At 49.4% G+C, this 15,024-nt stretch overlaps 4 protein-coding genes across 4 annotated transcripts; 2 read left to right on the forward strand and 2 right to left on the reverse strand.

Annotated features, from left to right (window-relative positions):
- Positions 1–19: 19 nt before the first annotated feature.
- On the forward strand, positions 20–2,767 carry PC9H_007097 (uncharacterized protein; the record flags this gene model as incomplete). The annotated part of the gene is made up of 8 exons (XM_036776632.1): positions 20–589; positions 651–690; positions 730–903; positions 970–1,060; positions 1,122–1,371; positions 1,489–1,663; positions 1,780–2,213; positions 2,264–2,767. 8 exons carry the CDS (start codon positions 20–22, stop codon positions 2,765–2,767), a joined length of 2,238 nt encoding a protein of 745 aa, XP_036630252.1.
- Positions 2,768–3,150: 383 nt separating this feature from the next.
- On the reverse strand, positions 3,151–5,447 carry PC9H_007098 (uncharacterized protein; the record flags this gene model as incomplete). The annotated part of the gene is made up of 14 exons (XM_036776633.1): positions 3,151–3,301; positions 3,361–3,496; positions 3,553–3,586; positions 3,649–3,726; positions 3,781–3,875; positions 3,931–3,953; positions 4,019–4,075; positions 4,132–4,142; positions 4,204–4,284; positions 4,343–4,371; positions 4,436–4,958; positions 5,009–5,053; positions 5,105–5,201; positions 5,236–5,447. The coding sequence occupies 14 exons, from the start codon at positions 5,445–5,447 to the stop codon at positions 3,151–3,153; spliced, it is 1,572 nt and encodes a 523-aa protein (XP_036630253.1).
- Positions 5,448–5,882: 435 nt separating this feature from the next.
- On the reverse strand, positions 5,883–9,709 carry PC9H_007099 (uncharacterized protein; the record flags this gene model as incomplete). Its single annotated transcript, XM_036776634.1, has 13 exons — positions 5,883–6,066; positions 6,131–6,423; positions 6,482–6,708; positions 6,766–6,894; positions 6,962–7,104; positions 7,159–7,298; positions 7,354–7,473; positions 7,525–8,370; positions 8,423–9,022; positions 9,075–9,255; positions 9,303–9,416; positions 9,464–9,555; positions 9,605–9,709. The coding sequence occupies 13 exons, from the start codon at positions 9,707–9,709 to the stop codon at positions 5,883–5,885; spliced, it is 3,174 nt and encodes a 1,057-aa protein (XP_036630254.1).
- A 4,590-nt stretch (positions 9,710–14,299) lies between these two features.
- PC9H_007100 (uncharacterized protein) lies at positions 14,300–14,975 on the forward strand (the record flags this gene model as incomplete). Its single annotated transcript, XM_036776635.1, has 4 exons — positions 14,300–14,377; positions 14,431–14,820; positions 14,872–14,904; positions 14,958–14,975. The coding sequence occupies 4 exons, from the start codon at positions 14,300–14,302 to the stop codon at positions 14,973–14,975; spliced, it is 519 nt and encodes a 172-aa protein (XP_036630255.1).
- Positions 14,976–15,024: the final 49 nt, after the last annotated feature.

Here is a 15,024-nt window from a genome sequence, read left to right on the forward strand (position 1 = left end):
GAGGGGGGTAAACTGACTTATGTTGGTTGCTTCGTTGTACTCAGCGACGCCCATCACAGTTCCTGCGGTGAGGTCCTGGACGGTGGACGGCGAGCTATTCACACTTCCTATTCATTTGTCCATCCTTGTCGACTCAAGGTTCCAAGGCCTGAGAGACGAGAACGGGTTAACGTTGATCCCTCCGACTTTGCACGAGTTCGCAACCACTTTCACATCAGACTTGAAGGAGTCATTCCCGAGTCTCTCACCCCAACTTACATCGGCAGAGAAACCCTCGAAAGGAGCCATCTTCCTGACAATTGATCAAGATGCCGATTATTTACTCGCGAATGGCAGGTCGTCATCGGAGGGCTACATACTAGACGTATCCCACCAAGGGATAGAAGTTCGCGGATCCAGTCCATTGGGTGTATGGCGCGGTGTCACCACACTCCTACAAGGCCTGGTGCAAGGGAATGGGACGTTTCCTACTGGCACGATCGTCGATCAACCAGACTGGGCCACAAGGGGCATTATGTTGGATTGCGGCCGCCAGTGGTACCCAGCCAATTATCTGAAAGAGATGTGCGCGTACCTGTCATATTTTAAGGTATCGCATTCCATCAGTCTTCCCTCGTTGTCCTGGTTGCCGACTGTTGAGCTTCAACCAGGCATCCGAATTCCATTTACATCTTTCTGATAATCTGGTATGTGAATGACCGCAGTATATTTTCTCCCTCCGTTTCTCAGTATACGTATTGAAGCCAGGAAGGGTCCTAGGGCCTCTGAATTCGACGTATGCCCGATTTCGATTACACAGCGATAAACTGGAGTTCGCAGGTCTTTCCCCTCACGTGAACGAAACCTATTCTCGTGAGGAGTTTGATGATCTTCAACGCTCTTGCGCTTCACGCGGCGTTACCAGTACGTTCCTTATCACTTTCAACTTGCCTCTGCGGACTAGGCTGAGTAAGCTCTTGCGATTTACAGTTGTACCCGAAATCGAGGCACCCGGACACGCTTTGGTCATTTCCCAATGGAAGCCGCAACTTGCTTTGAGTACAGACCCTACTCTATTGAAGTGAGCAGGCCTATACTTTCATCAATAGACTGAAGAGTTTAACTCTTCCTTCCCGATTTAGTTTAAGCCTCCCAGAATCTACACAGACAATGAAAGATGTTTGGGCGGAGTTTCTACCTTGGATTCACTCTAAGCAAGTTTCAATCGGTGCCGATGAATACTCCAGCGCCCTGGCCGACGATTATCTCAGGTTTGTGGGGAATATGAGCCAATTTATTCAGCAAGTCTCTGGCAAGACCATACGATCGTGGGGTACCAATGAACCGAGTCGTAACTTGGCCTTGACGAAGAATACAACTGTGCAGCATTGGGTTCGTTTCGACGCAATACTCCTGTAGTGTTTAGCTGATGAATTTCTGCTGCAGGAAGGGTCAGAAGTAAGTCGCGCAGCAGCTGATGGTGGAGCGAGTATTCAAAGTATCCCCTAGGATAACGCCTTTCAGCTCCTACAGCAGGGCTACCAAGTTATCAATAGTGACGATTTCTTTCTCTACATCGTGTTGAAAGAATCGGGTTCATTCCCCCAGCGGCTGAATCAAACCCGCTTGTGGCGCGGAAATGCCCTTGGGGGGCCTTGGGATCCAACTCAGTGTACGTCGCGCTGTTTCTCTATCGTACGTACTCTGACAATAAGATACCTCTCGATTCACAGTTGACCACACTTGCACGTGTCCCTTATTTATTTCACGCTGTATTTTCATTCATATCCCCTTCGACAGCTCCAACAGGAAATCCTAGCTTAGACTCTCCTACCCTTCTAGGTGGGATCATGGCCGCATGGTCTGACCAGGGCCCAACGGCAACCACTCCGCTCGAAGCCTTCTATTCTTTCAAGATGGGCCTGCCTGTTGTAGTGGCTAATGCTTGGCACGCGGCCACTCGATCTACCGCTTTGACACGAGAGCAGTTTGATAGCGTCTTCGACGTGTTGGAAGCCTCCGTTCCTGGCCAGAATCTGGACAGGCGGATCAAGTCTAAGGGCATTGAGGTGGTTGTGTATGATTTTTCCAGTGAAACTGGTAGCACGCCGAGAACGGTGAAGGATACAAGTGGGAATGGTTACAATGCTGTACTTGAGGGAAGAGTGTCGAAATCTAAAGGAGGGCTCTTGCTGGAAAATGGCGGTCATATATCTACGCCACTCGGGTCAAAGGTACCCGTTTCAGTTTATTATTAGTGAGATTGGCTGACCACTGGCGACAGGGAGCCAACTATACCTTGTTGCTAACCTATTCCACAACAATACCTATCTTGGCCTCCACCCCTTCCGCCACCTTGCTTTCTGGTCCAGATAATTCGCTCATATTGTCTCGCGCAGCGAATGGGTCGACTACGTTCGCGTTCGTATCCAGTAACATCACATACTCCCTATCCGGATATGCCCTTCCTTCTGGAAACCCTTCGACCGATCTCGTCGTTCGAGGAACGGAAGACTCGACTACTATCTTTGTGAACGGAACTCGAGTTGGCGACTTCAGAGTAATCATCAGAAATTCTGCGATTTCCAGCCCGATGTCGTTTGTCGCTCCAGTGCGTAGCCACCTTGATCCAGGCTATCCTTCCAGCTCTGATGATCATATGTCTTCACCGTCCCAGGTTTCCCAGATAGGCGGACCTGGCTTTACAGGTCTCGTTTCAAAGTTCGTACTGCTTGATGGGCTGCACGATGCATCGGCTACCGTCGACACTAGTGTACGACCTCATTAAGTAGTCTCCCAAGCGCGTCCCAACTGTACTACTGAGCTTCAATTCGAGTCCAAACCCAATTAAGAATGCCTCGCGAATGTTGTACAGCTGCCCCAGCGTCGACATTGACCAGCCAGCCCAATATCGCCAGCCTCAGTCGTCGCAGCCTATCCCGTTGCGCGTCGAGCAGACAAATCACAATAATTGGCACCCATCGCGGCGCGAGATCAATGATGGACACGTCCTTGAGTGAGCCTGGTTTGTGCATCTTTAAGGAAGGTAATACATTCGACTCATTGCTGTCGTAAAATCATGATATAAAAGCACAAAAAGCATCACAGCGTAAGAAATATCGAACTCTTCTCGACCTCGTCTTCAAGAGTCGAGATGTAGGCACTACATACTCAAACCTTCTCTGCGTCATCTTTCTCATTTAATGATCCTACTCTTGATCCAGCAGAATCCTCGCGACTCTGCTCTTCTTCAGCAATAGCGTCGGCACCACCTCCCTCTTCGAACGCTGTCTTATGTTTCTCGAAGTGAGATCCATGTTTCCTTTATCAGTAATTGATCAGCGTCCGCGGCGTTGAACCTCGTGGGCAAGAAGCACTCACTCGGGCCCGATAATGGTTATTATTATCACGAAGGCAGCCACCACGCCGATCAGGATTCCTTGCACCGTAGCATAATCCGGGACGTCTGTGGGTACGCCATTCTTAATTATAGTAGTCCGGAGGTTTTCACCACCAGCTGAGGGAACGCGATATGAGGTTATGTTAGATCGTACTCCCACTGCAAGTACTCACTGGCTTCAATCTGAGCAGAAGCGGAGGATACCATCTATCCAATGATATTGTCAGCATTTGGTATTAGGGGTTTTGATGGAGAGGGAAACAACGAACATTTCCTAGTTGGTACGCTACGCCGGGGAAAGTGGCGCGGAACGCTGGGGGAGACATCTCTGCTAATTGGATGGGGATCTGTGGCAACATTAGTACGTGCAAGCGCAGAAGCAGAGTATTGTAAGCACTTACGACACCCCATGCCCCCTGCACGCCGAACTGAATACAAAATGCTCCTGCGGCGAGACCACCGAACGTGGAAGGGATGATCCACAATGGGATAAATGCTATAGAAATAGTTACTGATCGGTTAATTCGGTGCTTTCTGACATCGTCTCTCACCTCCGATAAGGACTACGAAAAGTCTGGGAGCGTAAAGCTATGTCAAGCTTTTCGGCAGACAAATATGGTGAGAAATCAAAATGCTCACATGATAGTCAATCGTCGACCAATGTATTGACTGACCCATCCGGCGATAGCGCCGCCACTGGATTAGATATATAAGACATTTTAGGGATTCGATCGTCGATGAAGAGCACATACGCTATAGCTCCCTGAATGGCATGAATGTGAGTGGTTCGTACGCCAAAGTGAAACGTAGGAGATAAGGCGTACACAATTCCCAATGATGGTGGCCACCGTGGCATTGTGTGCCGAGATACCCTTCGACTGCTGAAGATACGTGGGATAGAGGTCCTGAAATAACAAACATCCATAAGTCCTCTGAGCGGGAGCAAGACGAATGAACACCAACTTGAGAGCCGTGAGACAAGAAATTGAACCCTATGCAAGTTAACCGATGCCGTTCAGCCAGGCACATCTTACACGGAGCCCCACCTGCACACACCTGTCATGAGTAGGACGGCATAGATGCATAACAGCCAGTGCCGTTTGAGCATTTCCTTCGTCTCATGGAGGAAGATCCGCGTTTTGTTTCCGGTAGTCGTGCCTCTCGCTCGTTCCGCTGCCTTCGCCCTAAGGAAGACTGCACTTTCTGGAAGGAGTGCTCGCACGCCTGCCGCAAAGAGCGAGATACCGGATGCCGTCCAGAAGAGCGCCCGCCACCCCGCTGGGACTTCTGGTACGAGTGTCAAGTTGATAACGGCTGCAAGGAGGTAACCAACAGCGTATCCTTGTTGGAGGACACCGCTAGCCAGGCCACGGGCTTCCACAGGAAGATTTTCGAGCGCCGTGGAGGCAGCAAGACCCCAAACGCCGCCCATGGCAATACCGAACAAGGAACGGAGGGCAAGGAATTGTTTGAAGGTCTGCACAAAGCCTGCGCCGAGTTGGAGGACCGCAATCAAGACCATATTGGCGATGAGTGGCCATTTCCGACCAAACCGATCTGAGGTGATACCAAAGACTACCTAGTAGTACGGTGTTTAGAACGTTATCTTGGATTTGACAGGTAACTCACAGCTCCCACAGAGCGAAAGAGAAGCGTTAATGTAATAGCAGTCGTCTATCGTGCAGGATCAGCGCCCGCACCCCTGTGGTAAGTCATGCCACTCACGATTTCGGACGCTTCTTTATTGAATTCATCCTCCAAATGTGAGATGCTGAGCGACACCGAGAAGAAATCGATCGCGTCGCAAGTCCAAGCCAACCACCTGCATGAAATGATCGATCAACTCAAGCTCGAACCCTGAGGCCTGAATGGCAAGGAGAAATCCCGTTCGAGACGACTTGGCAGGTCGATTGCGGGGTGGCACAACAAGAAAAGGCTTGGGAACATACCCAGAAAAGAAATGCGCCCATTGAACCCATGTTAACCCCGCGAGCACCGTCAACAGCGGCCGAGCCGATTCCCTCTGCTCCCGCTGCGGTATCAGGTTTCGAAGAAAATAAGGAGCCATGGGTGTCGGGAGTGGAGGCAAAAGCTGAGAGACGGAATTAGAACTAAGACTACTTTTATACCTTCGCTCTGAGAAGACTAGCGTGGTCTGCCGAAGTCGGGCGTAGGGATAATTATGGACGTCCACCGTCTGAGTTCTCCCATCTGCCAGAGCCAAGACGACTTACGTCTAATCACGCGGAGAGGGAGCTTTTGAATAACACATCTTGGCATATGTTTTCACACGTACCGTGGGGGTCGGACCACGAGGCCGCTACCCCGCACCGTCATAATGACCTGGGGCGAATTGAGATGTAATGAAGATATCATTTCTTGGAGGGAGGAAATGCGCATCGTACAAATGGGAGTAGGCAAAAAATAGACGGCTCACCGCCTTCCTCACTGAACCAAGGAGCCCCGAACATTGAAGCACACATGGACTCGGTCAGGGCCACTATCAACGCTTCACCTTCTTTCCCCTCCTGGTGGGCTTCTTCTCCTTCTCTTTGCCGTCCCCATCTTCAGCTTTACGTTTTTGGGGTGCAATTGATGCTTTCACGCTCACAACAGTTGACTTGCCACTTTTTGTCACTTGCGACTCTGCAAGGCTCCAATCCATAGACGTATCATTGATAGCAAACCTATTAAATCAGAGTTGCTCTATAAATAAGTCTCTTCACGGAAGACGTGGGTCAATGCGCTCACTTGCTGAGATCCAGCGAATCGATGATCTCCCTCTGCTTCTCCCGCAATGCTGTGGCGGCCTCGTCGCCGGCCTCGTTCAACTCTTCTTCGACACGAGTTTGGGCCGGCTTCCATGCCGATTTGCCCTCTTCACCGTCATCACGTTGGACTCTCAAACTAGATGAGTCCGACGCGGGAGGGGGGAAATCAGCGCTAATGGCAGCTTTCTGAATGTCGATCAGTTTATTGCTAGCCTTTCGGACGATTTTAGCAAATAGCGCTAATATTTGAGAGACGGGTAGTTGAAGTTCTGTCTGACAGGTCCACGCGAGTCAGCTTCCGTGCTATGCGAGTACATCGGGTGACACTCACTTCGACATCTTCGACCGATTTCCGCTGAGACCCAAGTGCAATCAGTATAGAACTTTGAATCGCACTCAGCTTTACTTCGCTGCCTAAACGCTTCTCGAAGTAAAGGGAGGCGACAGTCGGCAGGAGGTCGAGGATAACATGATAGTCCAGCATGTTATTGGCATATGATTCCAAACGCTTGAGATCGAATGGCGATAGAAGGAAAGATAGTTCGGTTGAAGTGAGCTCTGGATCTCGGGAGGACGGTCAGCGAATAGCACATATCCCTGATCGATAGGTATCACCACCTTTCGTCTGGCTGTCGTCAGCTTTTTTTAGACCAGTGTTGGCAGCCTCGAGCACGCTCAATGCAGTCACACTAGCAAATTCCCGGAACTTGAAGGACAGGAGGGACAAGAACCGGCGTCGGAAGTCTGATACGGAAAGTATAAATAGCCCAATAAGTGAAAGAGCCGGTACCAAGTTCAAGCGCCAACTTACCTTTGGTGAACTCTGTTAGCCATTCTAACTCGCCTTCCGTGGAGCTATTCAGCCCACGAACCATCACACATGTGTGTTCGCCAGTAAGCTCACTCGCTGTCTGTCGCACGTATAGTGGCACATATCCGGAACGCTTCCAGAAGCTAGATCGTAGCATGAGCAGTCGCCGGCACACACTGCGTTTCATCGCGGCTTACCGGAGGAGTTGTGGGGTTAAGCCGTACGAAACCCCTAGATAGTCAAGCTGCTCGGGTTTCCGTTCCGTTAACTTTTGAAGGAGGGGAGGCATCGCTGTTGGCGCTCGGATGGCCAGGTTGTCCGTAAGGAGAGTTGCGGACTTCAGAATGAGACATCAAAGACTGTAACAAACGGGGGCCATAAAAGAAGCTTACAGGATCCACCTTTGCCACATTTGGGTAGGATGGCTCATCTATAGGTGTTTCGTCCAAGTTGAAATATTCGCCGCTGTAAAATGAGTTCAAGGCTTGCAATGCGCGAGCACCGTAGCCCATCTACAAGAGTCACTCAGTACAATGAACCATGGAGGAGCGAAGGTCTCTTACATTGGCGTAATCCGGATGAGTAGCAATACGGACAACACGTGCGCCCGAAAGGAGAGCAAACTTGCTTTCTTGGAACTGCTGGGAGACCAACCATGGGATCATATCTCCGCCAGCTCTATAACCGCGATTCAAGCCATCCAAGATCGCGTCCTTGCTAATATTCCCCTCTAACGCTACCTGGAGAACCACCAGGGGTTCAGGTAGATGACTTTCGTCATCCTTGATCGGCGGTAGCAAGACGAAAAGATGGTGTGCTGGCGCATCCGACATGAGTTGTAGATCATTCGGTTGATTTTTGTAGTGACTAGCAACGTAAAGAGCCATCATGCGTTGGAGGAACAGCTCTGATGCGGGGTGGTAGCTGAAAAGGGTGTCTCTGCTGACATAGAAGAGCTCGCACGACGATGGATGTGGACACCCTTGATGCGCAGACTTTGGGATGATCGAGGCGTCGAGACACAACAAGCTGTTCAGCCACTTCTCGACCTGGTCACCAGGGGCGTATCGGATTGGTGTCTCCAACTTGATTTCTCGAAGTGAACGAACGCGAGGCGGTGCTTTGTGGGTAGCTTTCTTGGACGGAGATGCTACACCCGCCGCATCATCTTCAGCTCCGGCGTTGGTGACGTCTTTCGTGAGAGAAGGACGCGTGCTTTCGCGTAGCTGTTGGATGAGTTTGAGAGAAAGAGAGCGACCGGTACCTTCATAGCCATTGATTGTTGAGGCCATGAACACGAGGTAAGGACCAATCAGGTTTTTTACGAGAGGGAGGGGGATGGCTGCCGCTTCATCGATGATGACGAGTTCAGCTTGGCCAAGTACATGGGCGTCTTGGGGTTGGATGTACTGAACAAGATGTTCAACTGATTGTAGCAAAAACAACGTGCACTCGACGCACCTGAATGGTCTGGCGGTGATTCCGGAAGACGTTCACTCTGACGATAGCTTTGTTGAAGTCAGGATTCGTACTTTGAGCGATATCATAATCTAGATGCTCCTCGTAGCCCAAAGCATCCATGCCCTTGAATACAAAGTCGAAAAGGGTCTTCAAGTTTTCTGGACTTGGACTTGTAACGAAGATATTTGAATAACCGTGGGCGAGCGCAGCAGCAATAGCAAGTCCAAGTGCAGCAGACTTCCCGCGACCTCTACCTGCTGTGAGCGTCACCGTAGATGACAATGTCTTCTCTGCGATCGCATCAACGAACGTGAGGATTGCCTTGGCCTGGTCTAGTGTTTTCGCCAGTTTGACGAGATCACCGACAGGTTTAGTATCGGCTAAATTGTCTTTCAAGTCCTTGAGCTCGTTGTCCGCTTTGCCTTTGCCTCGTCCTTCTTCAATAGGGGAAATGTCTTTACCCCGCGAAATGGGCAGAACATTGAGCTCGTCATCAAGGACCAAGCAGTCAGAGCATGAACCGAGGGATAGGATGAACCGTTCGTTGAATCGTGCAATCACAGAATCATGCGACGAAGTACGATATCGGGCGTGCACGTCCTACAAGCGGTTTGTAATATTGGGTAGATAACAGAATGGGATCGCGACTCACCATGGTCATCGTGTATAACTGTTTCAGTGACGACATTGTCTTGAGAAGTAACACGATCAACCCTCCTCCCTCTACCGTCTCTATTGTTCGCGCTAGTAGATTTGGAGTTATGGCCTCGAAGTCCTGGAGAACACACATTCCGTAGGTATTCCCCAAGATTTTGTGTGATTCCTTGTAATACCTATGTTATTTAAGAACACTGAGATATGTCAGAAGTATGGCACATACGTGTATCGTATGTCCGTCACTGTGACAAAGATTTCGAATGGATTTTGGTCGTTTGGCTCACGAATTCCGCGTTTTACATCGCGTTTTATCTTGGCCTCGCGTTTTTTACGATGTCTGCGAAAGGGTCAGTAATACAGATATCAAGTAGAATAGGTTCTCACGTAGTGAATCCCAGGTCTTTCTTGTAGCACCATAGGACCGAAGGACGAGCAGAGACCCGTGCTTGCGAAAGGAGGAAGTGCAGGTTCACGATCTGCTACTAATCAGCATAACCCCTCCAGATACAAAGCTGGTAAGCGCACCTGGTCCCTTCCTTTGTCTCCAACCAGAACTATGAATGACCGATGGTTCTTCGTAACATTGTTATTGATGAGAATTGGTATACGAGGATCCAATTGTTTTCGCATTCCAAGATAATTTTCAAAGAAGGCTAATTTTCAAGGTCAAGAGGAAATCAGTCACGTGATCATCAGCAAATAATTACGATCGGTTGACGATCGGCGTCTCGTCCTCACCACCATCTCCCAAAGCGTCCAGACGGAGCCCCAAAAGTTCTCTATAACACCAGGACGGTCCTTGCTCAATACGATACAATACTTTCTCGGTTCCCAGATAACTTGAATACATGCTGGAATAGACATATCCCCCCCCCCCGCTCTGGATGTCCTGGAGACCTCTCACTGGCTTATTTGGCGAAGCTTCGCATGCCTACTGGCGTTTGTGCTCACGGGTGTCAAGAGCAAGCCTCCCTGGAGGTGTAATCCCAGCTTTACTGGCGACGCACCTCCGTGGTGTAGTTGAAAGTCGCCTTCACTGTACGCGTGTAAGCAGTTACCCTACGACCAACGAGTTCCGACTCATATGAGCGAATGGATCGAGATAGACTGCATCAATTGCGTTGAATTTGTTGGCGATCGAGTGCCGCGCGTACTCTTGTAGGACTGTCTCCCAGCCTTCGTACGGACGGACATCTTCCCCATTTCAATCCCTCAAGGATTGGTGTTGGAGGCAAAGTTGGCCCTCAGTTATATCTACGATGCAAAAACTCGCGACGCTATCTCCTTGAATGAACCGGCTGATTCCTCGGTTTGGACTGCGGCTTGCTGTGCGATTGTGGTGCTCAGACGTAACTCAGAGCAACATATTCCTCGCGACGGCCACTAGCGCTGGTGGCGTCCAGTTTCGGACACGCCAGGTGTTGACAATCAATCACTCATACTCGTACGGGAAGCAGTGGCTCGTTCTCATAGGGTCAGGCTGGGGTGCTTCCATACACATATACGGTTCTCGATAGCCTCCCTAGCCTGCGCCCGGAGAGCAAATCCACACCCATGGCAGCATTGTTAGCGGCTTCGAGGTCCTGTCGGTTGATACGGAATGCAGGACTAGTTTGTGCCGAACCGCAAGTGCGTGCTAACATCTACCTCACTTGCTTTGTGGACATTGGGCACCAGACTCACCATCTCCATAGACGTATCAAATGGGATTACACGTTGATCATCGTCTCGCAACCGCCGAGTGATCGGAAACGCTGTGGAACAAGCACTTCGGACATACCAGAGAAACCCGCCGTCATCGGTCTCCCTATCTTCTGTACCATGAGACCATACCTTGCTCATTTCGCCCGCAAAACAAGCTTCCCGGGATGCGCACTAAGCTGAGCGAGCGAGGTTGATTTTCGAACTTCAGCAAGTCCTGGCATCACCTCCTTGCCTATTCTTTACTGATCTAGGAGCCGCGCAGACCATCGGAACGTTGAGTACAAGGGGACAGTAACCATTGCAACAATACAAAGGGCTGTCTTCCACAAAGTTTGAAACAAGGGTTTTAGGGACGCTTCTCCTTCGTAACCAATTTCACTGCACTCTGACGAAACCATCTAGAATGATTATTTGAATAGACATACGTAAACCTGCCTATGTGAAATTTCTAGTTCCTTCGAGAGGACATCTACCTGACTTGACCTACTTGTGATGCAAACTACGCACATCAAGTACTTTGCGCTGTCAATCGGCGCTATGTCTATGTACGTCCTTTCTTCCATCCGAAATTTCGGGTTGTGGAACATTGACTCTGGTATTTTGGATTTGCGTGCACATCTAGTCCTCCGGGTTTGATCCCCGATTGGCAGACAAAAGTCAATCAGAGCTACCTACGGCAGTGTGAAACTGTTGCGATGATTCGCACCGGATGCGCACGCCACGAAAACCTATAATATCCAACGGACGACGGAGCATCGTGCCCCCGACCTCGATCCCTTCCCCCATCCCAACCTCAATGAGCACTCAAGTTATGCAGAATAGCTACTTGGAAGTTGAATCACTCCGGCAGTACCTTGCTCCCTACTTGCTGGGTGAGCCCCTCTAGCTGCTGTGGGAACCACAATCTGATTCCCTCCCACCAGGCTTAACAATCTCATCCCCGTGATTGTCTAAATTCCTGTGCGGTGGTATATAACAACTCACTTGCTACCTATATTTCCTAGGTTATACGCCATCTCTATCTATCAAAGCGCTCGTTACTATTCGACATATGCTAGCGACCCTCGCTACCTAAAATGCCTGGTACTATTCATCTCTACTGAATGTACTTGACACTCACGCATTTTGCCGTAGGTCGCAATCCTATTGTGAACCTCCTGCTAATAGTTTTGAACCACTGAGCTCAGCATACATCTTCCATAGGTTCATGGGCTCTGCCCGCTCCGCCTTTCTGGCCCATGCTGTCTTTATGTCGTTCAAAAGCCTCCACGATCACATGGGCCTGAATCAATCATCGACATGTCATGAACAAATGTGAGTCCCACTGGAATCGAATGTAGGGGCGCCGGGCTGACACTGGGGCCCGAAACTGCAGCACTCTCATGGTACATGTTTTCTTTTCGTTCAGTAGTTTCAGTAGCTGAAACCAGTAACAGCTAGCCGAAATTCTGGGGGTGCGTTCCTCCTGATTGCTGTCATTGGCGCTCCTTAAATGATTTGTCTCTGAAGGCCTTGCTCACCTGCCTGGTACAAAGGTGAATAATACCACCTGACCGATCCGAGGCTGCACCTGAATAAATCATAATTAGTGCCTATGTTTTGAGAATCTTTCACCGTGAGGCCTAAATCCTACGTGAAACACAAGCCTTCTGATGAAGTATGGTGGATTCAGTGAGCGATCACAACATTACGCTGGTCGGAATCGTTGTCCGTCTATTTATTCTTTCAAAATGACACTAACGCCGACACACCGTTAGCTTCTTGTCACACTGTGCCAATTCGGTACGTGTGCATATCCTTAAGCCAATACACTGTTAACATGGCGCTCATCCTTACAGGGACCTGGATAGGTACGTTCATTGATTATACTGACTGTAAATCATCGTCAATGCAATGCCGTCCGCAGTCGTTGTTGCCGGGTTGATTTTAGATGCTTCAGGACAAGGATTGGGTTTATGCTCCTTTGGAAGCTCTTTCAGTGCGAGTGCAGTGTCTCCAAATTTGATCATTGAAGTGAGTACCACAACCTCCGTCGTTCATAACTTCGTTCTTCTTCGTTTCACCCCTTCCATGGTTTAGGCCTTTCGTTACACCCAACTCTCCGCAAGTATAGTCTCGGATGTACTGATCTCTGTTAGCTTGATTTATTATCTTCGAATCGGGATTTACGAGACAAATCTCTTTGGGTATGACCATGGTATAGTTGACGAAACCTCCCACTTACCGTGCCCCCAAGAACGCGCAGTATTGTCCGCCGCTTGATTGACTACATAACAGCAATTGGGTTGAATGCATGGTAGATCTGACTGAATCGTGGGATCGTTGACTCTATCGTTAATACACCCGCACAGCATCCTTTCCATCGTGGCTTTGGTCTTGGTAAGTTTGCAAGCCCTCGCTCGACATTCTGTAAGTAAAGCTAATCTATAGCATCAACAGTTTGCAACCGGGAGTTCTCACAAATACTTCGCTTCTATTCAATTCGTTATACCTAACGGTGAGTCCAATGTTCCCCGACGCCAACGATAATGAGATACTATGTCATACAGTGTATGTCAGTTCATTTCTGGCGAGGTAAGTCCCTATAAAATCCCGAAGCTGAACGGGACATCTAAACACTTGCAGTTTAAATTGGCGTATGGGGCTACGCGCAGTTGGACGAGGTTCCGACCTGCTTTCCACACAGAGCCATTGCGAGTTTGCGGTGCAAGACTCTGCGATGGAAGTCAAGTGAACACAATCGACGCCAGCCTTGTACTCTGATGTACGCGAACACCGCCAAACAGATATCATGATGTATCATTACTACGACCATCCTCAAACGTTAGATTAGACAACACAGGAGGTACCTGATTGCTATGGTCTGACAACTGACAAGCGCCTGTGTGGATATGTCAGTCTCAAGTAAGGTCAGTGCTAAAACATAGGACATACGACACAATCATATGTCACTGAGCTCCTACAGAACTGAGAAAGCTTCACTCACGAATGCGTTGAGTTTAACCTTCCTCTACGAATCGAACCTTTGTTTTAGTGCTCCCTAGCTCCGTTTGTCGTTTCACTGCCCATTCGTGTTGAACTTGTCAGTGACAGAAGGAAAGTGCTACCTCTGATGCTCCCGAGGTTGATATCAACCTAAAGGCGGTGCTGACTGTAGCCTTACGTGTCAGTGAGTGTCCGTCATGTCTGTCTGAATCATCTCTACGCTAGTATGTGACTACTAACATTTGTGCCATCCCCTAACATGTCTAGTCATGTATGAAAGGGTGGACTAGTTGTGACTATCCCAACTTGGCGAGATGCTGGGAAGCAGGCATATAAAGGTCTGCACATGCAGCTACAGTTCTTCAGAAGTCTGCGACATCTCCCCCCGCAATCCCAGCGACTGCTTTCTTTCTTCCCACAGCATCCCCTTTTAATAACTTTGTGCGTACTGCGTGGCTTCGTCCTCTGCCAGCGCCAGTCTAATTGATTCCCCACAGTGCTTCGACCAACACTCTTTGATACCATCCAACAATGATCTTCCAACTCGAAGTCTTTTTCTTCCTTTTCTCTCTCCTCTCCATCAATGTGCTAGCCGCACCAGTCAATCAGGTTTGGATGCAACATATTCTCGTTCACCACTTTGATTGATGACCCTCACACAGGGCGATCACATATCTATCCTCTTTCCTCGCGTCCTCACTCCGGCATTTTCGTTCACTGGCAACCTGACATCCTTCGAGATTCCGCCCGCTGGGACCGACAAGGAGTCTATCAAGAAGAACAAAAAGGCCGTCGCGCAACAGAGCAACCGCGCTCAACAACAAGCTGTTGCCCAACAGCTAGTCAGCAACGTATTGACCAACGCGCAACCAGTTCTTGGATTACCCGACAATCTCGCCGTCACGATTCTTAACAACTTCCACACTAGTAGATCAGACCAGGAGAAACATATCACCTTCTCGTTCAATGCCCCATCGTGCTCTGGCACGTGCGTGGGTCATGCATACAACCCCGTATCTTCAGTAACCCCTGGTAAAGGACAACCAGGCAAGGTCAGTACCGAGTGTGGCCTCTACTTCCTAGATATCACGTAATGTTCGTAGATCTTTGGTTCCACAGGTGCAGCTATCTTTGGGGTAAGTGTCAATGAAAGATTTAGAGATCTCTACTCACTAATTGTGATCTTTAGGACAAAGACAAAAAGTAGACAAGAACATCACAATCATGGCGTCGTGGAGGCCTGTGCTACAACATTT

The sequence above is a fragment of the Pleurotus ostreatus genome (genome assembly GCF_014466165.1).
Source record: "Pleurotus ostreatus strain PC9 chromosome Unknown scaffold_5, whole genome shotgun sequence".
NCBI classification, from domain to species: domain Eukaryota; kingdom Fungi; phylum Basidiomycota; class Agaricomycetes; order Agaricales; family Pleurotaceae; genus Pleurotus; species Pleurotus ostreatus.